This window comes from Lithobates pipiens, unplaced genomic scaffold (genome assembly GCF_037356315.1).
Source record: "Lithobates pipiens isolate NorthernLeopardFrog02 unplaced genomic scaffold, aLitPip1_a1.2 Scaffold_16, whole genome shotgun sequence".
Taxonomy (NCBI): domain Eukaryota; kingdom Metazoa; phylum Chordata; class Amphibia; order Anura; family Ranidae; genus Lithobates; species Lithobates pipiens.
In genome coordinates this window covers 330,163,215-330,188,993 of record NW_027507748.1, presented here as the reverse complement: position 1 = coordinate 330,188,993, position 25,779 = coordinate 330,163,215, and the positions used below count along the sequence as shown (strand labels likewise).

Sequence of the window (25,779 nt, the reverse complement as noted above, 5' to 3'; positions counted from 1 at the left end):
GAAAAAAATGATAAAAATTTCATTTGGGTACAGTGTTATATGGCCGCGCAATTGTCAAAGTGCACCAGTGCTGAAAGCTGAAAATTGGTCTGGGCAGGAGGGGGGTTTAAGTGCCCAGTAAGCAAGTGGTTAAATAGAGTGGAGCAATACCATATACCTGTGCACTGAGTTCAGCTTTAAATGCAGTCTCTGACCATCTTCTGTGCACATATAGCCTGTGCTATATCTTTAGTCTCTGACCATCTCCTGTACTATAGCTGCAGTCTCTATCCATCTCCTATATCTGCAGTCTGACCATCTCCTGTAATGTGTCTGCAATCCCTGCAGGAGAGGAGACACACTGTACACACTTCCCCATCTGCCACAGCAGAAGTATATTACAGCCCCCAGTCCTGGTCTTGGTGAATGGTTTTCCGGGTCCTGTACACAGACTGCCAAAAAGTTCCACATCTGGTATCCCCATACTCAGGAGAAGCAGCAGAATGTATTTTGTGGTATAATTCCACATATAATCATGCCACGTTTGAATATATCATTTAGTGACAATGTTGTGTATAAAAAAAAAATTTTTTTTTTTTTAATTCTCCTGCAACTTGTAGCAAAATATTAAATATTCCATGGACTCAACATGCCTATTTGCAAATAGCTTGGAGTGTCTACTTTCCAAAATGGGGTCATTTCATGGCCTCCGATACCATGATAAATAGGGAGGAAGTGAAATCACCATTTTATACCCTTAGAAAGCCTGAAGCGGTGATTGGTTTCCGGGGTCCTGTACATGGCTAGGCTCCCAAAAAGTCTCACATGTGGTATCCCCGTACTCAGGAGAAGCAGAATGTAATTTGGGGTGTAACTGCACATATGCCCATGGCATGTTTGAGCAATAGATAATTTTGTGACAACTTTGTGCAAAAAAACATAATTTTCCGGAAACTTGTTGCAAAATATAAAATATTCCACGGACTCAACATGCCTCTTAGCAAATAGCTTGGGGTGTCCACTTTCCAAAATGGGGTCATGGGGGGGGGCGGGCCTATCTTGGCATTTTATGGCCTTTAAAACTGATAGGAAGTGAGGAGTGAAATCAAAAATGTACACCCTTAGAAATCCTGAAGGAAGTGCTTGGTTTTCAAGGTCATGTATGCTGCAAGACTCCCAAAAAGTCTCACACGAGGATTCCACATACTCAGAAGCAGAATGTATTTTGGGGTGTAATTCGACATATAACCATGGCATGTGTGAGCAATATATCGTTTAGTGACTTTTTTTTTTTATATAATTTTTCAATCACTTGTGACAAAAAAATAAAATATATTCAGTGGGCTCAACATGCCTCTCGGCAATTTCCATGGGGTGTCTACTTTCCAAAATAGGGTCTTGGGGGGTATACTGCCCTGCCATTTTAGCACCTCAAGAAATGAGTCAAACTAAAAGCTGCGTAAATTCCAGAAAATGTACCCTACTTTGTAGATGGTATAACTTTTGTGCAAACTAATAAATATACGCTTATTGATTTTTCTTTTTAGCAAGACATGTGGCCGAATACATTTTGGCCTAAATGTATGACTAAAATTGAGTTTATAATTTTTTTTTTTATAACAAAAAGTAGAAAATATAATTTTTTCCCAAAATTGTAGAGGCAATCAAATACCATAAAAAAAAGCTCTATTTGTGGAATAAAAAAAAAAAAAAGGACAAATTTCTTTGGGTACAGCATTGCATGACCGCAAATTTACCAGTTAAAGCAGCGCAGTGCCAAAATGTAAACAGTTCTCTGGTCATTGAGCTGCCAAATCTTCCAGGGCTGAAGTGGTTAAAAGACAGTAGTCCGAGTCTTTCATTCCTAAAAGCAAGAAAAGCCACTTCCAGAAAAAATCTATCCTACCTGGAAATATTTGCCTAGTGTGAACACAGGCACTTCATGAATAGAAAAAAACCCTTGAGCCTTTACAACCACTTTACATGTTTGTCTTTAGGTATATTTCAAGTAGCTGCAGTATAAAGCACTAAAAATCATATCAATGCTAAATATAGAAAACAAGTTCTACGTTTTTAACATGCTCACAGTATTTCTAAATAAATGTCCCAATGCTTTTTGAAGCAAAAATATTTTTTATTCGAATAGAATGATGAAATCCAGGAGGGGCAGTCACTATCATTAAAAAAATGAAAATTACAAGAGGAGGAAAAAAAAAAAAAAAAAATCATATGTAAGATAAAGGTACAGAGTTGGGAAATCCTAAAGATTATTAACAATTTTACACAACCGGTTTCCCCTGAGCACTTCTTGACCGATTCATTGTCGAACACTTCTAAATGGACACAAATTATTACAGAGGTGAAAAGAAGCACACAATGTAAGCGCATTGACATTTTCAGACAATAAGCATGGCTTTACTTAAATCAACCCAGGAACTATTTAATCAGCATTATGCCATTTATTTATAAATCAATAATACAGGCAGTGAAAGCTGTAAAAAATATTAGAAATTGCTTATGTTCATAAGCAATACTGAATAAAACAGTATTTTTACTTCCCCATGAACTTACTGCCAGGAAGCTGGTATGTCAGGCTTGAACATATTACATGGGTCAGCTCATCTCTACATAGGAGAGCTTAACTAAACTAAAGATGGCCACACTTATTAGAATCTGATAGCAAAATATTCTTCAGAATAAACCACCATGCAGTGTGATGCCCTACCTTAACACTATCAAATCAGGTATTTGCTTTCACAAGATAGTCAGTACATCTAAAGACGATTGTACAAGCCAGATTATATATGTGTGGCACACTTTGGTTGTAGACTGGCAGGCCCTTTGCCTTTTACAAATGCTGGCCTAGTGGAAAGGGACTACACTTTTGTTCAGCATTACTCAACAAGAGTAATTTTATTTGTTTCTTTTACTTAGACCCCTTTCACACTAAAGGCATTTTAGCGCTAAAAATAGCACCTGTAAAGCGCCTGAAAAACACCTCACATGTCACCCCAGCGTGAAAGCCCGAGTGTTTTCACACTGGGGCAGTGCGCTTGGGAGATGTTAGGAAAAGTCCTGCAAGCAGCATCTTTGGGGCAGTTTGGGAGCTCTGTATACAGCGTTCCTAAATTGCCGCTGCCTATTAAAATGAATGGGCAGCGCTGCTGAAGCGTCGCATCACGGGCGCTTTTAACTCGGTGGCGGGTGCGAAAGGGGTCTTTTAGACAGCCATGCTTTAACTGCTGTATTTTAATGTTCTAATGAATGGTTTTTGTTTTTTTAAACCAAGATGCCGCTTCAAATGTGCACTGCTGCTTTAAGACTAGACAACTTTTAGTTTGTAGCACTTTCACATTCCGAAATAAAGAACATACTGAGTAGGGTGCTAACAGGCCAGAAGATATATATTAATTAAAAAAAATGAAATAAATATAAAATATTCAACACGAACAGAGCCAAGTGCAGCTCATTCTAGAAAACGAAAGTCAGGAAAAAAAAAGTCAAGCTTCTGTGGTGGAGGGTGACATAGGTTGCTGTTCGGAAGGAGAATTGACTGCTGCGGGTGCCTCTTCCTCTTCAATTTCCGATGCGGGAACAGGTTCAGCAGGCAGGGGAGAGGGTGGGGGAGATAATGGAGGAGACGATGGAGGAGAGGATGGAGCAGGAACATTGACTGTTGCAGATCTAGGGTAGTCAATCTCACCTTCCTCAATTTCATGTTCCTGGTCAGATTCTGTAGTAAATGCCACTGTGTCCTCTCTCCTGCTTTTCTTAGAGCGCTCCTCACTGACACTTCTCTCCCTACTACGTTTCCGAGATCTCTCTTTGCTAATACTACGACTTGAACGCCTACCATTCTTTCTACTTTCATTGCTATGGCTCCTTTCTCGGCTATCTCTGTCTTTGCTACTACTCCTCTCTCTGCTATGACTTCTGTCTCTCTCTCTCCTTTCCTTGCTTCGTCTGCTATTCTTCTCTTTCCTGTCCTTGCTCCTGCTCCCATCTCTCCTATGTCTGCTGCCACTTCTGTCCCTATCCTTTCTCACACTTCCATCACTATCATGTCTTTCCCTGCTCAGGCTTCTCTCTCTCTCACTGTGCTCCTGGTCTGGACTTCTCTCTTTACTGCTGCTGTGATCCCTCTGCTTACTACCATTTTTCTCTTTACTCCTGCTATCTCTACTGTCTTTGCTGTAACTTCTGCTTCTCCGACTGTGCCGTCTGCTCCTGCTACGCGAACGAGACCTGAAAAAGGCATAAAAAAAAAAAAAATGAAGAAAAAACACATTATTTTACTAGTTCTCAATAAAAGATCATTACAATTGACTTGTGGAACGAACAAAACAAAAAAACAAAAAAAAAAAAAAAAAAACACACACTGACCTTGATCTAGAAGGACTACTCCTACGTGAACGAGACCTAAAGCAAAGAATAAAAAAAATAAAAATAAAAAAAGTTAATAACTCTGTAGAAATCTTGTTTTGTCCTGAGCACATCGCCACCCCCCCCCCCATATTCTTGCAGGGCAGCAGGGGTGTTTATACAACTAACAGCCTGTCACAGGCACTCATGAACAGGGGGCAACCATTCACAGAAGCTGTACTTCTATGAATGAAACCGGGTCTGTAAATGGAGGGGCAAAGCTATACATCATCCACCTGTGCTCCATTCTTAGTTTCTTTAAGTCTTGTAGCAACCTGTAAATTTAGTAACCTCCCAATAGTACAGTAGAGTTGATTACCCACCACTCTGCCTATGTTGTTATTCAGTATACTGTATACTCACCACCCCAAGACCCAGCAGCACATCACATAATGTAGCTGCACTGCTCTAAAAAAAAAAAAAAAAAAATAAAAAAAAAAAAAAAGGGGGGGGGGGGGGGGGGGCTTAGTTTAACTCTTGCTTCCAGGGCTCTTTTCCCCTCCTTCTGTATTTGAACACGTGTTAAAACGCACATTTTAGATTACTTAACCACTTCAATACAGGGCACTTAAACACCTTCCTGCCCAGACCAATTTTGAGCTTTCAGCGCTGTCGCACTTTGAATGACAATTGCGCGGTCATGCTACACTGTACCCAAATGAAATTTTTTATCATTTTTTTCCCACAAATAGAGCTTTCTTTTGGTGGTATTTGATCACCTCCACGGTTTTTATTTTTTGCGCTACAAATAAAAAAATACCGAAAATTTTGAAAAAAAAAATGTTTTTTTTTTGTTTCAGTTTCAAAACTTTGTAAATAAGTACGTTTTCTCCTTCACTGATGGGCACCAATGAAGTGGCACTGATGAGGTGGCATTGATGGACACTGATATGTGGCACTGTTAGGTGGCACTGATGGGCGACACGGACGGACACCGATAGGTGGCACAGATTGGCATGGATGGGCAGCACAGATGGGCGGCACAGGTGGGCATGGATAGGCGGCACAGGTGGGCATGGATAGGCGGCACAGGTGGGCATGGATAGGCGGCACAGGTGGGCATGGATAGGCGGCACAGGTGGGCATGGATAGGCGGCACAGGTGGGCATGGATAGGCGGCACAGGTGTTATACTATAGTAATGGATGCCAATCAGTGCCAAACAATAATGCATGCCAATCAGTGATGCCCATTGTGGGCACTGATTGGCATCCATTATGCTGACTGGCATCCCTGGTGGTCTAGGGAGGATTACCTTTTCCCTGGTGGTCTGGTGGCGTCCCTGGTGGTCCAGTGCGGGCATCCACGGGGGGCTGTGCTGATAATCGATCAGCACAGACCCCCCGTCAGAGGAGCAGCCGATCGGCTCTCCTCTACTCGCGTCTGACAGACGCGAGTGAGGGAAAGCCGATCACCGGCTCTTCCCATTTACACTGTGATCAGCTGTGATTGGACACAGCTGATTACGTGGTAAAGAGTCTCCGTCGGAGACTCTTTACCGAGATCGTAGTTGCCGGGTGTCAGACTGACACCCTGCAACAACGATCGCCGCGATGCGCGCCCCCGGGGGCACGCAGCAGCTCATAATCCTGATCACGTCATATAACGTCCGGTCAGGATTATGAAACCACTTTGCAGCCGTCAATTGCCTATAGGGCGGGCGGCAAGTGGTTAAAACCCCCAAAACATTTTCTGAAAGCAGCAAACCTGTAAAATAAAATGTTGATAGTTGCAATTTTTGGCACACATCTGCACAACTATTTACCAAAGTCAAATTTTGGAACAAAATATAAAGTACACAAACAATGCAGTGCCTTGAAAAAGTAAGTATTCCTACCCCTTAAAATTTTCCAAATTTTTTCATGTAACCAAACACGTAAATGTATTTAATTTTCCAATTTTATGTGATAGATCAACACAAAGTGGCACATAATTGTGAAGTGGAAGGAAAATTATAAATGGTTTTCACATTTTTTTTGTACAATATCTGAAACGTGCGGCGTGCATTTGTATTATAGTGGAACCAATTGCCTTTAGAAGTCACCTAATCAATAGAGTCCACCTGTGTGTAATTTTAATCTCAGTATAAATACAGCAGTTCTGTGAAGCCCTCAGAGGTTTGTTAATGAACCTTTGTGAACAAACAGCATCATGAAGGCCAAGTAACAACCCAGACGACAGGTCAGAGATAAAGTTGTGGAGAAGTTTAAGGCAGGGTTAAGTTATAAAAAATATCCCAAGCTTTGGACATCTCACGGAGAACTGTTCAATCCATCAATCAGAAAATGTATGGCATAACATCAAATCGGAATGAGGTTTGAGAGAGAATTTTTTTTGTAAACATAACACACCTGAGCTCATCGTTACCCTGAGCGGATTAGAGAAGATCTATATCATCAAATATTGTCATCAATGTTATGAAATTAATAGCATGCCATTTGCAATAAACTTTGCATAAAATATTTAATTTGCATTTAATTTTAATGGTTCAAAAAATGTCAGGCAAAACGGTCGGCCCTCACGCATGTTCACTTCATGAAATCTAGCCCTCTTTGAAAAAAAGTTTGGACACCCCTGACCTAAACTGACAGGCAGGGCAAGGAGAGCATTAATCTGAGATGCAGCCAAGAGGCCCATGCAAACTCTGGAGGAGCAGTAGAGATCCACATGCTGTGGGAGAATCTGTCCACAGGACAACTATTAGTCCTGCACTCCACAAATCTGGCCTTTATAGAAAAAGTGGCAAGAAGAAAGACACAAGAAGCCCTGTTTACAGTTTGCGAGAAGCCATGCGGGGGACATGGCAAACATGTGTAAGGTGCTCTGGTCAGATGAGACCAAAATTTAACTTTTTGGCCTAAAAGCAAAACCCTATGCGTGTCAGAAAACTAACTTCATATCACCCTGAACAAACCATTCCCATTGTGAAACATGGTGGTGGCAGCATCACCTTATGGGGATGCTTTTCTTCAGCAGGGACATGGAAGCTGGTCAGAGTTGATGGGAAGATGGATGGAGCCAAATACAAGGCAATCTAATGCCCTGTACACAGTCATAATTTCTGACAGAAAATGTGCGATCAGATGGCGTTGTCGGAAAATCCGATCGTACGTGGGCTCCATCAGACTTTTTCCGTCGGAATTTCCAACACACAAAGTTTGAGAACAGGATCTAAAATTTTCCGACAACAAAATTAGATTTTTTAAATTCCGACGGACAAAGTGCTACGCATGCTCAGAATAAATTAAGAGACCACAGCTATTGGCCCATTTACAGTCCCGACGTACGAGTTGTACGTCACCTCATTAAGAACGATCAGATTTCCCCACAACTTTGTCCGACCATGTGTATGCAAGACAAGTTTGCCACAAAATACGTCGACAAAAATCTGATGGATTTTGTTGTCGGACTGTCCGACCGTGTGTACAGGGCATAAGAAGAAAACCTGTTCCGAGTCTGCAAAAGACTGGGGTGGAAGTTCACCCAGCAGGACAACAACCCTAAACTGGTTTAGATCAAAGCATATTCAAGTCCAGACCTAAATCCAATTGAGAATCTGTGGCAAGACTTTTAAACTTGCTGTTCACAGGCGCTCTCTAGCCAATCTGACAGAGCTGGAGCTATTTTGTAAAGAAGAATGGGCAAAAATGTCCCTCTAGATGTGCAAAGCTGGTAGACATCCCCAAAAAGACTTGCAGCTGTAATTGCAGGGAAAGGTGGTTCTACAAAGTATTGACTCGGGGGCTGAATACAAATGCACCCCACACTTTTCATATATTTGTAAAAAAAAATAATAATTGAAAACCATTTTTCATTTTCCTTCCCCTTTATGTTGGTATATCACATAAAATCCCAATAAAATACATTTACGTTGGTTGTAACATGACAAAAAGTGAAAAATTTCAAGGGGTATGAATTATTTTTCAAGGCACTGTATATTAATCAAAGAAGTTGTTAAATATAAATGATTAGGTTGCTTTGAATAAAAAAAAATAAACTTAGCAAATGTGTCAAGCCTTAAAATCAAACGTGCACACGCCCGTGAATCAAACCATGATGACCAAAACTGCCCTGCTGCATTGTGAACACAGGTGGTCAGGCTGCTGGGCACAGGCACCAAAAATGTTTTGCATTTTCTGAATGAATGCATCCTCTGATTAGACAAGATAGAGTGTGTGACATAACTGCTAAGTTGGGATGCTATGTAAAAGCTACATTAAAAAAAATTTAGTTATTTTTTTTCTATTATGAATAAAATATGAGTTTATGTGATTTGCAAATCAGGGCAATTTTTTTTTGTAGATTTTACACAGCGTCCCAACTTGAATCAGCCTCCTCCAATCACAGAACACTCTGCATTCTGAGAAAGAATATTAAGAGTTCTATGAATGAAGGAGGCGGGTGAGCAGTACAACTCTTTCACACATGCAGCAGCTGACATTAACTGCAGAAGGGCCAGAAATTAGTGCTGTGGGAGAAGACCTGGTGGCAGTAGGTAGAATATTTCTACATCATTCAGCTGCCAGAGACATGGGACACACATTTTTAGAGGATTGTGGAAGTTGTGTCTTCCAGATGCTGCATAGCCTAGACATATATATGTCTAGGCCATTTCAGGTACATACAAGTACCTGAAATAACATTCACATAAGTCTCTGCCCTCGATGAGCTTACAACCCAAGGTCCCTAACAAATTCATACATACTACGGCCAATTTAAACAGGATCCAATTAAAACACACACACACACATAAAATAAACTTTAGTTGTAAATGTTGACTGACAAGCAATACTAAAAAAAGTCTGTTGCCAGCATAAACTACTCTTTGGGAAAAATACTTTGTAGGGTTAGTTTTTAAAACTCCTCCTGTTAGCTTGAAGTCACGTGCCCATACTCTTATCTTGATATTGTAAATGTTGCCCTCCCGAATGCCCCTTTTCTTTGGTATGTTGTCATACAGTAACTCATCACCAATATCTAATGGATGGAGACCATGAATAAGCAATATTCTTTTCTTTTTTTTTTAAGCATATCTAAGCCCGAAAACAAAAATAGTATATATAGCAGCGTACTAGTCCACAGATGTGGTGGCTGCATTCATTTTCTACCTGCCAGGAATCTAGTACCCTTATAACTTCCTGTGCACTGAAATGTCAACATTGGCTTTTCTAGCATTATTCTCTTAACTACATACTGCAACACATCCCCCCTATGTTAGGTGGTGAGGAAGGCAGGGGTGTTTGCAATTCAAACCAGGAAAGAAGCCAAGAAGGCAATGTTTCTCCATAAAACAGTACTGTCAATAAGGGTTGCCACTCCAAGCCAAGAAGTGTGCTACTAGCAGAATCGCTAGATTAAAATAAAGGAGGGGAAAAAAAAATGCAGCACACCGGATAATAATGTACTTCAGTTTAGATACACATTAAGTCAAAAGCAGACCACTAAACATACCTGGACCGACTGCGTGAAGAAGAGTATCTGGATCCAGCCCTATCTTCCACCAGACGTATTCTCCTTCCATTAACTTGCGAACCATCCAGTTTATCTAGCGCCCGCTTCATGTCCGAATATGTACGGAACTCAATGATTCCTTCATTAGGACGACGCTGATGTGCATCCGCATAAGTAACTTCTCCAGCCTGGCGCATAAAATCCTACAGAAAACAAAACCAAATACATCAACTGCATGAAGTTGAGGTGTCCAGTTCAGATGTAAAAGTGGAAAGAAAAAAAAAAAAAAAACACACAACCCCACATAAAAGAACGCTAAGAAGATGAAACAAACTTTTTGATGTACACATACTGCAATAAAAATTAGTTGGTCACATCATTTCACTTCTCTCTGTATTAGACAATTGCTGAAAATTTCCTACCTTAAGGTCCTGCCAACTACATCGGGTGGAAAGGTTTTCTACCCTCAACCGGTAGATTGTTCGAACTGGAGGCCCAAACTTCTCATTGCTACTTTTGCGGTATCCATAACCACCTGGATCCAGAAAGAAAAAAAATTCAGGGGATGTCCAAAAGCATTTAGCGAAACATAGTTCTGAGATGTACGCTATTCTAGGGCTATCGTTTACATCAAATAAAGAACTCCAAAGCACTATCAAAATAATATTCCAATAATTAAAATACACCCAACTATCCACCCATCTATTAGTGAATAACACCCGCAACCCTAACTACATTCAATTTACAGAACAGATACAATAATTACTGTATAAATATTCCTAAATAATAACCCACTTTAAAATGTGTCTACAATTAACCCCATGCTCCCCACCAATCACTTACCTTGAAACAATGGAGAGCCCTCAGCCACCCACGCTCCCTCTGCATGCCCTGCGTCGGACGGCTGCCTTGGGCCCCCCGCTGACTGGTAAACCCAACGCGCTCACCCACGTATGTGCCCCCCCAGCGGCTCCTCCTCGGATCTCACAAGAAGAAGAGAGAGGAGGAGGAAGGGACAAGCTGCACAATTAAATTACCTGGAGACAGACATCTGGTCAGCCTCACACTAGCTTATGCATTATCTCCCATGGCAGTTTAATAAAATGGCCACTAAATAACTAACTCAAAGGTTTCTGGAGTATTCAGAGCCATTTTAAAAAGTACAGGGGATAAAATATAGCACAACAGTAATGATAAAAAAACATTTAAGGACAGGCAAATATCAACTAAGTTAAAATAAAGCTACATTAATAAAGCTGTTTAATTTGCAAATAATTGTGCTATTAAAAAAGTAACCAGTCTGGCTGGAAGCATGAACACAAACAAGAATGTTGTTCCATCTAAGAAAGAGGAAGAAATAGGTGCAGCACTGGTATAAAGCATATTTTAAACATTTAGCCATTAGAAAGTTATTTAGCCAATTAGCTGATTGAAAAAAATTGTAGTCTATTTTTAATGAGACAATAACGGGAGCCACTATGACTAACCACCTAAGAAAACCAGTTGCTTAGCTAGTCCTAGATTCAATGCTTTCTCAATTACTGATTCTTAACATGCTTGCAGATTAGCATTTTCAGAAAAAGGGGTAAACAATATAGGCTGCCATTTTCACCTTGTACAGTTATTTTGGTGACCCGCTCTGTTCTAACACAGTTGTCTGAGAATTGTTTTTGACCAACTGTGCACATGCAGCAAGGTATAATTCCACCAAAAAAACCTGAAGCCAAATAATTTAAAAAAAAGTAGGTTCAAAAATCCTAAAGCAGAACTTTTTCTCCCATGTAATGGGGCTGTGTCTGCATTAGATAGGTTAACATTAACTGCTCATTTTGTCACGGGGGGCACAGAAAAGCTACACTTACATGATCCTGTAGTCCCCTGGAAAACAGTGCTCGCCCACATACAGCGGTGGAGTTACTGCTTTCCTCACTTCCGGAGCCGGTCCATGGGTATGAGGGGGGGAATCAGGAGTGGCAGGGACTGGTCTTGCGCTAGGAGGATCAGCAGATTAGGCAAGCATATAACCGCTCTCCTCACCCCTAGGCAAAAATGAGCAGTTAAGCCACGCAGTGCTGGCGCAGCCCTCCTGCATGAGAAAAATTCTTCTTTTCAATTTTTGTTGTTGCATGCCTTGGCTCTAAGCATCTGTCCAGTCCCATTTAGCACCAGTATTGAATATTCTGTCACAAAGATAAAAAAACAAATCCAAAAAAAAAAAAACCCCCAAACAAAACTGCTTAAAGTGGAAGAAAAGTTCCAAATATCCTTAAAATGTCCCATCACCCTACCTAACCTGTGGATGTGTGCCAACAGCTGTGAATTCTAGGAGTCCTGATGCCATCCATAGGCTCCCATGGTCCAAACGTCATCTGTGCTGCCTCCACTCCCCTGAAGCCTACCAACACAGAGGATCTGTGGGATAACAGGTCCAGACTAGTGGATTAAAAAAAAAAAATCCACAAGTATACAGATCTCTCTCTCTCTCTCTATTATATATATATATATATATATATATATTTTTTTTTTTTTTTTGTATGCAAGATAAGGAGGAGGGAACACTTAAGAAAAGATAGTGTTAGGCTTCCACTTTAAGTAAAAAGTAACCTTTTATTTGAATCCTGCTATAAGCAGTGCTGCAAATGATTTTCCAAAAAACAGCACCCTAAATCTATGTACTGTATTAGCACACATAGTTGCGCCCTGTGGCTTTTCTTTTTTTTTTTTACACAAACGTGACCACACAATTTTGTCTTCATTTAGACCATTTTAAAACTAACCTTATCAGGAAAAAAAAACATCGATGTCCTGCAGATGTAAAACTTTATACGTACCCGGCCCATTGTCTACAGTGAAATCTGCTGCAGCACTTTGCTTCCCCAAAGAATTTTGACATCCAGCCCAATTCTGTTGGATGCTTGCGTCTTCTGCAGTACCTCGTTTTTACTTCTGCTAACCCCTAGGTTACTACAGAACACAGGGATTGGGTTGAATAGCTCTGCAGCAGACAGAAGATTACATAAATTGGTCCTGGGCCAGTTAAATATAAGCTTAAGCAGGAGATTTGCGTTTGACTTTATTTAAATTTTTTTGCTTCAAAAGGGCCGCTTTAAGTATCCATTGGTATGCATAGCTCATTAAATGGGACACTGTTCACTTTACGAGAACTATGCATGGTTCACAAGTATCAATCACAAACGTCTCAGATTCATACAATGGATGTGACAATTTTGCGAACACACAAAGTGCTCCATGTTTGAATTGCCAGCAAATTTTTTGAATTATAATGAGCATGGATACAACCGAATGGGCTGTTCAGTCTCGTGATGAATTGCTCAGAACTAGAAGATGAGCAATGTTGTCTTAGCTCTGTAGTTTAGCAATATCCTGTTTGTTACTGTTTAAAGTGCTGTTGTATGCAGATGACAGGTCCAACTGGGTCAATATTTTGTTTTTGTTTATCCAATACCAAACTGGAGTAGCAGAATGTACTTCAGAGAAAAGCATAAAAGTACATATGGTAAACTTACTGCGAGCTTCTCTCCTTGGAGCACGTGCATGTTCCACAATGACCCGTTCACCACATAGGTCCCTTCCATTCATCTCATAAACGGCATCGTCAGCATCACGCATGTCTTCAAATTCCACAAAGCCATACCTGAAAAACATGTAGGCAATTCCTAAAGTGTATCTAAACCCAAGAACAAAACTGAGTCCCGTAGCTTACATGTCCTTGAGGCACAGGAAGTTATCTGCTCACAAGACTTCTAGTTGGATGAGTTGATTATATATTTTTTTTGCACTTATCAAACAGAGAAAAAAAATAAAAAATTTCAACAATTTACATTAAGGAGCAATGTCACTTAATTGGAAGTTCCGCTCATTATACTCCTCTGTCAATAATGTAAATTGAAGGAAGTCACAGCCTGCTTCCCACACTCAAGATGGCAGCACCAGAGAACTGGCCTTGGTGATGACGTGCTGGATCCCTGGACTTGTGAATACCTGTTAATTAAAAATCAGCAGATAATAGTATTTGTAGCTGCTGGCTAATATTTTTTTCTCTGAAAGTGGCTGTGGCTGGAGTTCCTCTTTAACATAGCAAAAGGGAGAATAAAAAAAAAAAAAAAAAAAAAAAAAAGAGGAATGTATTGTTAAAGTTTACATACAAAGGTGTACTATCTGCATTGCTAAAAAGCAGTTATGCTAATGAAGTGTGTCAAAATCTTCTGTCTCTTGTAAACCCAGATGATCTGTGGCGACAAAAACCCTCATTTCCAGGACTCCTTGTTCTGCTTTACCCCAAAGGGAAAGTTCTGCTTTATGTCTTCCCACCTCCTAATTTTAACAAGAAAGTGAAAGAGGAGGAAGCGTCAGCTCAGTGCAAAGTTTTAGCACTCCATTTAAGAGTAGATTAAAAATGCACTTACACAATGCAAGTGAGTATCCAGCTCAGTAAATGGAGAGTCAGTGGAAGGGAGATGTGTCCCAGTCAGTCCATCGATGTGGCACCATCCGCAGATGTGTCATCCGATGTTCGGCTCCATAGATGTTCTGTGGCCACCAGGAAGTGAAACCAGGACGTCTATGGAGCCAAACATCGGATGATGCATCCCGCGGGTGGTGTCACATCAATGGACTGACTGGGACACATCTCCCTTCCACTGACCCTCCTGCTACCGAGCTGGATACTCACTTGCATTATGTAAGTGCATTTTAACCTACTATTAAATGGATTGCTTAAACTCTGCACTGATCTGGCGCTTCCTTGTCTTCCCCTTTCTTGTTTCATACCCAGGGCTAGCTTACACTAAGGATAGCTGGCGCTCAAACCTCATTAACTGCTCCACATTATCAATGGCCTGTGTGTGCGTGCGCATATCAGATGAACGTGTCCATTTTTTAAATGGGACTTCCTATATGTACACACAGCTAGCGATCTTGCGCCAAAATACTACCTCTTTTTTCCAGGATGGTATTTGTAGCTGCTGGCCTTTATTTTTTTATGTAAAAAGGCTGAGGAACCACTTTAATGAAATTAGCTGTATGTCTGGAGTTGTCCTACTGCAAAATAAATTTGGGAACAATCACACGCCTCAAGCCTTTGGTGACCAAACTAACTCCTGCTACAGCCACATATTTCACATTTAGAATCATCAGTCCAGAGCAGTGGTCATCAACCTTGTCATCAGGGCCCACTAACAAGCCAGGTTTGCAAGATAACTGAAATACATCACAGGTGACATAATTTGCTGCTCAGTGACTGTACTATTCTAGTCTGCATCTCCCCAATGTAATAAATAAAACCTGGCCTGTTAATGGGCCCTGAGGACAGGGTTGATGACCACTGGTGAAGAGCACTCGCTGCCATTTTTCTGCAACCCAGTTCTGTGTTTTTGTGCATAGTTTAACCACTTATCCTTGATTCCACATCAGAGGTATAGCTTTTTGGCAGCAATTCTTCCATGAAGTCCACTTCTGGCCAGACTTCTCCAGACAGTAGATAGATGTATCTGGGCCCCACTGGTTTCCAATAATTCTGTGCTGATGGGACTGCTAGACATCTTCCGATGTTGAAAGGAAGTAGACATGATGAGGTTAATTTACTAAAACTGGAAAGTGCAAATTAAATCTGGTGCAGCCGTGCATGGAAGCCAATCAGCGATCTGACCAGAAGTGGGAGCGGGTATCTGCCAAAACCATCCCCCAAAAAGCGCCAAATGTGGCAGGCCATGGAGAGGGAGGGAGGGGATGCAAATAAGCAAAACTTCCCATAAAGGTCAACATATACTGATTGAAATGCAGCTCGTTCAGCAGAGACTGGGAGATTACCAATCAGCGCGTGGCTGCGTTTTGAATACTTTTATGTGTGGATTTGGGGTCTAACTTGTAAACAAGAGTTAAAAATAGGCTTAGTCCAGAATTGGTTAATGGCCTTTGAGCAGGACTCTTCCAGTCTTATTTTTGTTCAAAATGGCAAATCACATTGCGCTGTAACCATTTGATTGACTGCCTATAGGGCCAAATTAAAAGTTAAAGGCAGAAACCCCCTGTGCGGGTTTCTGCACAGATGTCAATGGAAATTGCACCCAGAAATCGCAAAAAGTAGTACAGAAAATACTTTTTGGAATCTGTGCAGCGCTACACCATTTAGGACGGTGCCATTGCCGGCAATTCCCATTTGACATGTCATCGCATGTCAAAATGCTTCAAAAATAACCAGGGCTTACACTCATTATCATTTCTGGTGACCAGGACAATTGGGCTCTGTTCACACCATTCTGTGTGCACTGGAACCCATTAGTTTACAATCTTTTATAACATATTTCCAAAAAATACAAATTGGGCTTGAGAACAACTATAAAAAAGTAGCACAATATACATACACTACAAACAATCTTATGTATGATTATTGGTTTCAATGAGCTGTCCTACATGCCAAAGAATCGCCTGATACCTTTCAAAAATGACGCCGCACCAAAATGCATGGTACTATGATATGGTGCAGGCTGGGGGGCACACTGTAGGGGATCAAGGAAGTTATCAGTGAAGTAGCAGCTCAAATCGTTGTAAAATACGTGTTCAGCTAGGTTCACATGTATGCATTGGTGGTTGATGCATGATTGCAGTGCATTCCTGCCGAGTTTTGCACTTTTTGGGAAGTGCTGATGTTGGGAGGTGTCTGTTATGCAGGAAAAAAAAAAAAAAAAAAAAAAAACGCGCGTACAGTAAAACCTTCATTTGTGGGCATAATTTGTTTGAAAAAAGCATGGCAGGAAATTGCATAGATGTTTAAAGGACCCAACCCATAGGAGATAACGATAGGGAAAAAAAGGGGGGCAAAGTTGGACTATACTGACCAGACAAGAAGTACACAAAATGTATATAAAATGTCTTAAAAAAAAAAAATCATACAAATATATACATACCCATAAAACAATGCTAGATGTATTACTCATAGGTGAGAGCAACTGCAAATCCTTGTGTACATGACCATCATTACATTATTCATGGCTTATATGCCCAATCCAAATGTATATCTCTATCTCCATGAGTCAACGCGTTTCACTTAAGTTAGCTTCATCAGGCTGCATAGAAGATAATAGCAGTTGTCTATAACAAAAAAAATTACGATTAGACAAACATAGATACTCAGGTAATACCACATATCGCCTGCAAGAATCCAATTGGGGGCACACCTCAACACCAAAGCAGCTACAGTGCCATCTTATGGATGACCATAACTAGGCATTGTAGCTGTATGTTTTAGGTATGTTTACAGAACACATCTTCTTCCATTTCAGTCCCTCTTTGTACTCTGATGCTCACCCAGGGAATTTCTTATGCACTGTAACTGATTTGGCATTGAAGTGCGCCCCCCCCAGTCAGGATCTTGCAGGTGATTAATGGTAATGCCTGTGCATCTATGTTTGTGTTTAAGCTAGAGAGGCACTGATACCAGTTTTTAAAGACAAAGAATGAGTACCAATACTTTTTCTTAAGTACTCACCGATACCTATTTTTAGTGTCATGTGACCATTGTTTTAGACTTGTTCACACCATACATGCATGAAAATGGATGGGAAAACAGCACAGATTCTTGTAGACACATCAGTTTTCATGTGTGCAGTACGATTTGAAAAACAGCCCTATGCAATTTCTAATCTCACACTCCAATTTGCATTGGAATCACACCTGAAACACTTTTACTCGTACAAATGCTCAATAGTAGTGCAACCCTAGTTTAACCCCTTCCCGCCGAGTGTATGCATATATGCAACCTCAGCTTTAAGGGGTTATACCAGGATGATGCCCGCAGCTGCAGGCATCATCCCTTTTTTTTTCTTTTAGTGGGCGGTCTGCTTTCCAGGCATAACAACTGATGTGACTAAAAGCCGATCGGTTGTTATCCCGGAGGAGTGGGAGGAGACATCCCCCCTCCAGCCGGGAGACCCGATTCTCGATCCACCACTTCCGACAGCTAGACAGACTAGCATGAAGCCGAAAAGGGCTTAGTTCCAGTCTCCTCTGTAAAAACAGAAGTGACGTCACAACGTCACTTCTGGTTTACTTGGCTGTCAATGGCGCCGGTTTTTTAAAGTAATACCAGTATTCAAAATCACTGATCTGAATACTTTGAAGTGCAAAGGAGGGATTTGTTTTTTTTTTTAGACCCCCGATCCCTCCATAAATGTGATGTTTACATTCCTTGTGACAGCAATAAAAGTGATCAGATTTTTTTTTTTAACACAATGTAAAAAAATAAAAATAAACAAGATACATATATATATTTATAATCTATATATCTAAAAATGTTAAAGCTACCCTGTCCCTGAGAGCTCGCGCAGCAAAGAAAACGCATACGGAAATCATGCCCACATATGTAAACAGTGTTCAAAGCACACATGTGAGGTATCGCCGCGATCGTCAGAGCAAGAGCAATAATTCTAGCACTAGATCTCCTCTGTAACTCTAGCCTGGTAACCATTTATTTTTTTAAACTTCACACACACACACACACATATATTTTTTTGGTACCGTAGTTTTCCGCCATTCCACGAGTGGGCGAAATTTTACAGCGTGACATGTTTGGTATCTATTTACTCGGCGTAACATCAAACATCGTCTTTCCCATTATACAAAATAAATTGCACCAACTTTACGGTTTAGTTTTTTCTAAATTCATGAAAGAGTATTTTCCCCCAGAAATTTGCATTTAAAAGGCCGCTGCACAAATACCATGTGACATAAAATATTGAAATAATCGCCATTTTATTCTATAGATTCTCTGCTAATTATATATATATACACATACATACACACACAATGTTTGGGGGTCTAAGTAATTTACTAGCAAAGAATACAGATTTTAACTTGTAAACACCAAATGTCAGAAATAGGCTTAGTCATGAAAGGGTTAATCACAATATATTTTTTGTCATAGAAAACTGCCATTATTTTCCATGTGTCCTAATGAAGCTAACTGAAACGCGTTGACTCATGAAGATTTAGATATACAGTTGGATTTGGCATATAAGCCATGAACAATGTAATAATGATCATGTACAGAAGGCAGTTGGTCCCACCTATGAGCAAGACATCTAGCATTGTTTTATGGGTGTGTGTGTGTAATTATATATATATATATATATATATATACACACACACACACAGATTTTTAAAGGAATTTTGTAATAAAATTATATTTTATATACATTTTGTGTACTCCTTGTCTGGCTGGTATAATCTGCCTTTTTTTACCTTTTGTGTATTCATTACGGTTGGCATAGAATTGTGATAGTATCCCCCCCCCCCATTTATTGGTTGAACTAGATGGACTTGTGCCTTTTTTCCCCTATTATAACTATGGAGGATAGCAGTGAGCATCTTGCTCTTTTTAAAAAAAAATAACGGTCCTTTTTCCACAATGCGGAGGATTATACCTTTAGGTTCCACAGTGAGTATAACAAGCATGGTTTACTGCATATACAGACTGATTTTACTGTTGTGGGTTTAGCGACACTTAGGTCTTACATAAATAAAAGCTGATCATCAGCACCCCTGTCAGTGTTAAAGAGGAAGTAAACCCTGATGGGTTTACTTCCTCTTTGTTTCCCTGCAAAGGTAAAGCATAATGGGCTACTACGAATCGCATAGTAGCCCATTATGTGTCACTTACCTGACACAGGAGCCTGCAATGTCACCGCTGTCCCCTCTTCCATGGAGCGTCCATCTTCTTTGCGGGTATCGTGGCTCTGGCGCTGTGATTGGCCGCAGACGCAATGACGTCACTCCCACGCATGTGCAAGGGAGCCGCCACTAATGGCATATTGCCGTTAGCAGCGGAATGCTCAGTTCGCCTGCACGCCGCTTTCTACGGCGCATGCACCATACACAGCGGTGTCTGTCTTTTTGTAAATATCTCCTAGATCATGTAGGTTTAAGAGATATTTCTTGCACCTACATGTAAGCCTTAAGCTAGGCTTACCTGTAGGTCAAAGGTGATCTGTAAGGGTTTACAACCACTATAAATGTTTTTTTCTGAGTGTGCGGATAGTCAGCGGGACGCTTTGTGTGCTGCAGAAAAGCCTGCGATTCTGCACAAGTGTGAATGCAGACAGCAATAAAAGCCTTTTAACCCCTTAGGGCTCCAAAACTGATAAAGTTTAAAAAAAAAAAGTTTTTCCTTTAGTTCTAAGGAGGAGCCACAGAAAGCAATCACATCTGGAAACATGGCATTGCCTTGGTTACAAAGTGTAGGTATCTGAAGGTGGGCAGGGGGCACAGTAATGTACACAATGGTCTACTCTCCGGATCTGCCGTTACTGGCCGATTCTTGGCTCTTTTTAAAAAAGGCCCGGCTCCACCACACACCTCTCCATAAAGCCGGAGGCCCGGAGATAGTCATCACAGATCGGCACTCACCCGTTCTTCAGATCCACCTCTACGATCTTCCCAAAGCCCTTGAAGAAACGCTCCACGTCCCTCTCCCGGGCCCGATGGCTCAGGCGCCCGATATAGACCCGCGGTAAGGTCGATAGGCGCGACATGGAGTCGGCAGATTTGCGGTACGCTCTAGGAGAAAAGCACAGGGAATCTGGGTCACTGCTGCCCACGTTACAGCCAACGTGCTATCGTCTCACCCGAACACACACTCCGGATTCCAGCTGCAAAAGCAAGCGCGGGCTCCAGACCGGAAGCAGAAAGCGGACAGGAAGTGGTGCTAGTGGAACGCACAGTGCGTACGGAGCACTTCCGGGGGACGTGTACTCTCTCTTTCTGAGGGACGCCATGATTGTGGAGACCATTGGCTTTTCGGAATAGGGAAACTGGTACCGACAATATACTAGTAATTACCCCCATTATTTGAATAAAATAGTGCATAAATATGAGCATATGCTTCTTAAAGTGTCTCTAAAGCGATTTTTTTTATAACTTACTGCATTCCCTGCATTAGCCACATACCGGGCACTTTCACCCCCTTCCTTCCCAGGCCAAGTTTCAGCTTTCACGATCTGAATGAGAATCGCACGGTCATGCAACACTGTACTAAATTTGTATCATTTTTTTGAGACTGATAGAGCTTTCTTTTAGTGTTATTTAATCACCACCGTTTTTGTTTGTAATTGTTTGCTAAAGAAATGATAAAATGGCAAAAATAAAACGTTTTCGTTTGTTTCTGTTATAAAATTTTCGAAATAAGTAATTTTATCCTTCACTGATGGACACCAATGAGGCTACACCGATATGTGGCACTGATAGGCGGCGCCGATGGGCACTGATAGGTGGCACTGAGAGGCATCACTGATGGGCACTGACAGGTATCACTGATAGGCACTGACAGGCACCACTAATGGGCACTGACAGGCATCACTGATGGGAACTGACAGGCATCACTGATGGGCACTGACAGGCATCACTAATGGGCACTGACGGGCATCACTGATGGGCATTGACAGGCATCACTGATAGGGTTGCCACCTGTCCATGATTCACCCGGACAGTTCGGGTTTGGAATCATGTGTCTGGGTTTCAGACTGCCTTAAACCCAGACACATGATTCAGACTGGACTATGGCTTCCCAGCAGGGTTGCTGGCTGCAGTTGTCTAAGCTGTTACACTCTTTCACACTGCCCAAAGCCAGCACTAACAACCCCCCCTCCCCCCAAAACACACACACAGATGGGAGAGGAGAGAGGGCTCTATCTGCATCTCTTCCCCCCACCCCTACCCCTCTGTGTCAGTGTGTCTGCCCACACTCCAATCCCTGGCTCTGTGCCTCAGAAAAGGAAAGTTGGGAATGGAAATTTGAAGTCCAGCAGTCTCAGATACATCTGGATGTGAGGTGCTGACTGCCAAGGGGTGAGTGAGCTCACCATCCATCCCGGTCAGTGACCTTCTCTCTCCCGCATCTGAATAAGTACACTAAGGCAAATCAGGGTTCTCAGAGCACCCCTTACATCAGAGTTCTCAGTGTCCACCCTTAAATCAGGGTTCCCAGAGCATCAGATGTAAAAGGGGAACTCTGTGTACTCTGATGTAAAGGGGGGCTTTTGTTATTAACTTCATATGATTACAAATGTTATTTAATTGCAAAATATATGTATAGTTTATACTATAAAAATAAATTGCTGTGCGCCGCTAAAGTGTTCGGGTTTGACTTGAAGAAAAGGTGGCAACCCTAATCACTGATGGGCACTGACAGGCATCACTAATGGGCACTGACAGGCATCACTGATGGGCACTGACAGGCATCACTAATGGGCACTGACAGACATCACCATAGCTCCCAACTGCCCCTGATTTGGAGGGACTGTCCCTGATTTGGAGCAATGTCCCTCTGTCCCTCTTTCCCCCTCACGTGTCCCTCATTTTGGTCTGATCTGTATAGTTGTATATAAAATGCACTTTTTATCTTTCAAAAAGTGTTTCCCAGTGCTAAACCTTTCATATAATTTCTAAATTGATGCATTTGTAAATTTTAAAAGCCAATATAAAGGAATTGTAGTGGTAAAAAAAGACCTTGCGGAATTAATTAACCTTTTTTTTTGGTTATTGTTAAGGGGTTATTATTTGATTTTCCTTTTACAGGGGGCATAAAGGGCGGCATGTCTTATGCCTACATACATTTGCTAGTAAGTGTCCCTCATTCCCATCTCAAAATGTTGGGAGGTATGGTGTTTTTCAACACTGGTCTCTGTCAGCCACAAGGGTACATTCAATATACTGTTATTGGCATTCCTGTCTTGTTTATTATATCCTTCCTTTTCCTTCATATAAATTGTTAAAGAAAATGTATTCAAAGTGGTTTTAAACCTTAGACATAAAACATGAACAAAGCACATCCCTCTATAGTGTGTACTAGCCTGAAGCACCGAGTTTGGTTTTTCTATGATCTCTCCTCTCTTTGCTATCTGCATGAATCACTGATAGAACTGTAATATGCCACTTTAATCAGGGGTAGGCAACCTTGGGCTTTCCAGCTGTTGCAGAACTACAAGTCCCATCATGCCTCTGGGAATAATTGTAACTGCCACCCTTGCAATGCCTCATGGGAAATGTAGTTCCACAACAGCTGGAGGGACCTAGGTTGCCTACCCCTGCTTTTAGTGGTTGTAAAGCGTCAAGGTTTTTCACCTTAATGCATTCTTTGAATGGTTGTAGCAATAACATGATGATACCCAAGCCTCTGACAGTGGTCACAGGATCGTGCCGCTGCACTCCACAGCAGGAGCACCAGTGCACCGTGACATACCAGTACATCGCGGTGCCTGCAGCTGCTTCCTGTACTTTGGGTGGGTGGCAAGTGGTTATAATTGTGTGCGCCCCTTGAAACAGCAGGAAAACTTCAGTACCCTATATAGTATTTTCCATAAGTGAAGCTTTAAAATCTCCCACAGGTTATCAGTTTAGAGAGGGGGTCGGCAAGCCGTCGATCGCGACCATCTGACAGGTAGACCGCAACCGCTCTGCCACTCCTTACCACCCACTACCTCTCAGATCAGAGGCAATGCACAATAGAGCCAAGGCAAGTACAGGGAAAGGGGTGGGCCAGACAGGAACAGAAGAATCAGCACCACTCCGTGAGCATTGCGGGTCCCTGCTCAGCAAAACCCGCAGCTGTGTCTGTGTTAAAGCAGCCACAGCAGGGTCTGGGGAAAGAGGTGGTCCATGTGCTGCAAAACAGGTAACTGCAGGGGGTCAGAGACACAGGAGGCAGCAGGCTAACGGCAGGTCCTTACTGCTGAGCTGCCAATGTTATTTAAGGCTCCTGTCTACAATGCAGATGCCTGTGTGTACCTGCCAGAGACATTAACATTTATTTTGCATTCTTTTTTTGCTTGAGGGGAGGACTTGTGCTGCTGTGTGTTATTGTTGGCTCACATCTCTGCGCGTCGCGAGTGCGTGCAAAATCGCATATGTTCCTGACACATAGAGAAATTAGCTTCTCTTTAGCTTTACCTCTTAATGGTACCCCCATGCATTGTAAACTGTGTGTTTTCACATACACCAAACCGCATGGTGCCGCAGCAGAAGTCTGTTTTGGGCTAGAGTGAGGTGTGCTAGGGAGTGGTGTGATGCATGTTTTATCGCATCACATCGCTCGCTTTTATTATTTCACTTTATTTGACGTGTACAAAGTAACGCTTCCTTCACACCACCATATGGCAGCACAGTGCTTCGCACTTGGTGTGCGGTGACCGAGGTGCCATCCAGTGAGATGCGATATTATGCAGCATGTCTTCATTTTATCACACCTCACTGCACCACAGCTTCAGGAGAATGGGGCACATAAAAAACAGTTTTTTCTATGTGCTATATGTGTCCTAGCAGTGACTGGTGTTTTTTCAGTGCTCAAGTGTAAACAGGCCCTCAACACCACTGACCTCTGCACCGTTTGTTACATTCCACTGTCCTTGACTTGTGTTACTTACTACTGCCCTCTGAACTCTGCACTACTCACTCCTGTGCTCTGCATTACGGATTCTGCTTACCCTTAGGGCATATACAAACACTTAAAAAAGTGCATCAAAATACTTTTTAATATATAAAAATATAAAATAATGTCACAACCACTAGAGGCTGAATACAGTCTAAAGAGATGTTCCCAACTAATAATTATGCAGACAATCTCATGAAATATGAACATAAGGGAAAGAGGGATGCCACTAATAACATGGTTGGCATAGATTGAAATCTAAAAACTTAATTAAATAACATTTTATAAAATCAACTGGGAAAAAGTTTTTAAGTGTTTGTATATGCCCTAAGGGTAAGCAGAATCCGGTTTTAATTGGTTTTGCTGAGTCCATAAACATTTTATTGTTTTCTTGTCTATGGAAAACATTGTTAATGATCCTGACCAATTGTGGCCATTTTTGCTGCTATTTAGGCTCAGAGAAAATGGTGTCAGACCCACTTCCTGATGACGCACTCTCTAGCGCGAAATGCATAGAGGTGAGCCCTGACACTTACAACTATAGGAGCCCTATACTTTTGCTTATACAGTTGAGATGCACCACACACATTGCAAGCTTAATACCGGTGTCAGACCGGCTTCTGCTCCCCCCTGAGCGGATTGTATTGTGATTTCATGCTGGACTATGTAAGGGCTCTTTTTCAGCAATAAAAGATAAAGCAGTATTACTCAATATCCTACCTTCTGTAGCTCTTTGGTGGGGAGCTTTTTTACAGATACAATTGATGCAAATTGATATTTACAGTGGAGAGATGTTATAAGGTGAAGATACCTACATTCATATACCTGCTAAGTGGGTTGGGATCCAGCTTCCTCCATATATGATTGCCTGATTGGCATGGGCTATGGAAAGGAAAGACATCATTGAATGAAGGAGTCCTTCCTATAAATCATGCTTTGAGGTCACTTTGTGGCCGAGGGTATCTGGTGAGCGCATTTTGTTATCACTTCAGGTGAAGCACTTTAAGCAAATTTAGTGAAGCACGTTTGCATTTTGTTTTCATGGTGTTTTCATTTTTAGAGCAATAGCGCCTGCTAAACGACCTAGTGTGAAAGGGGTCTTAAACCTGGTGATTACTAGCACACCTCGCCTTGGTATTTTATCCATGTGCCCAGACCTGTGTTCCTTTATCCTGTATCCTGAACCCTGCATCCGTCTAATGAGGACCTCCAAGGCCAAAGATAGCTGACATTCTTCAATATGTAGTGTGTTGTGAGGCATAGTGGGTGCAAAGATGGTGAAAGTCAATGGGCGCCAGACACTTCTGGATGTAAAAGAGGTTTTATTTCTTTTGACAGTGCTTTTTGTATTTTTGGGGTAAAGAGGGTTAGGTCTAGGACACCTTAAGTAGTTATAGATTCAATTGGCAGACTCCGAGACTTCAATGGGAGGACAGCTATGCAGGGAAAGGCCCCAGCAAGGCACCACTTCTGCACATGCAGGAATGCATT

At 41.6% G+C, this 25,779-nt stretch overlaps 1 protein-coding gene across 2 annotated transcripts; it reads right to left on the bottom strand.

Annotated features, from left to right (window-relative positions):
- Window positions 1-2,092: 2,092 nt before the first annotated feature.
- LOC143982770 (uncharacterized) lies at window positions 2,093-20,569 on the bottom strand. 2 transcript variants are annotated; one of them, XM_077481768.1, is made up of 7 exons: window positions 20,274-20,569; window positions 16,778-16,961; window positions 13,379-13,506; window positions 10,274-10,386; window positions 9,852-10,054; window positions 4,363-4,398; window positions 2,093-4,224 (listed from the first exon to the last, which is right to left on the bottom strand). In XM_077481768.1, the coding sequence occupies exons 3-7, from the start codon at window positions 13,479-13,481 to the stop codon at window positions 3,480-3,482; spliced, it is 1,200 nt and encodes a 399-aa protein (XP_077337894.1). In that variant the 5' UTR covers window positions 13,482-13,506; window positions 16,778-16,961; window positions 20,274-20,569; the 3' UTR covers window positions 2,093-3,479. The 2 variants fall into 2 exon arrangements, with proteins under 2 accessions (XP_077337894.1, XP_077337893.1); XM_077481767.1 differs by lacking the exon at window positions 16,778-16,961.
- Between the last annotated feature and the right edge of the window lie 5,210 nt (window positions 20,570-25,779).

Bases quoted from the DNA above. Each gene is read 5' to 3' on its own strand.
- LOC143982770 (XM_077481767.1), bottom strand. From the start codon at position 20,398: ATGTCGCGCCTATCGACCTTACCGCGGGTCTATATCGGGCGCCTGAGC. The intron at 4,399-9,851 runs GTATGTTTAGTG...TCTTTGCTTTAG, and splicing joins TCTTCACGCAGTCGGTCCAG to GTCTCGTTCACGTAGGAGTA. The intron at 4,225-4,362 runs GTCAGTGTGTGT...TGCCTTTTTCAG, and splicing joins AGTAGTCCTTCTAGATCAAG to GTCTCGTTCGCGTAGCAGGA.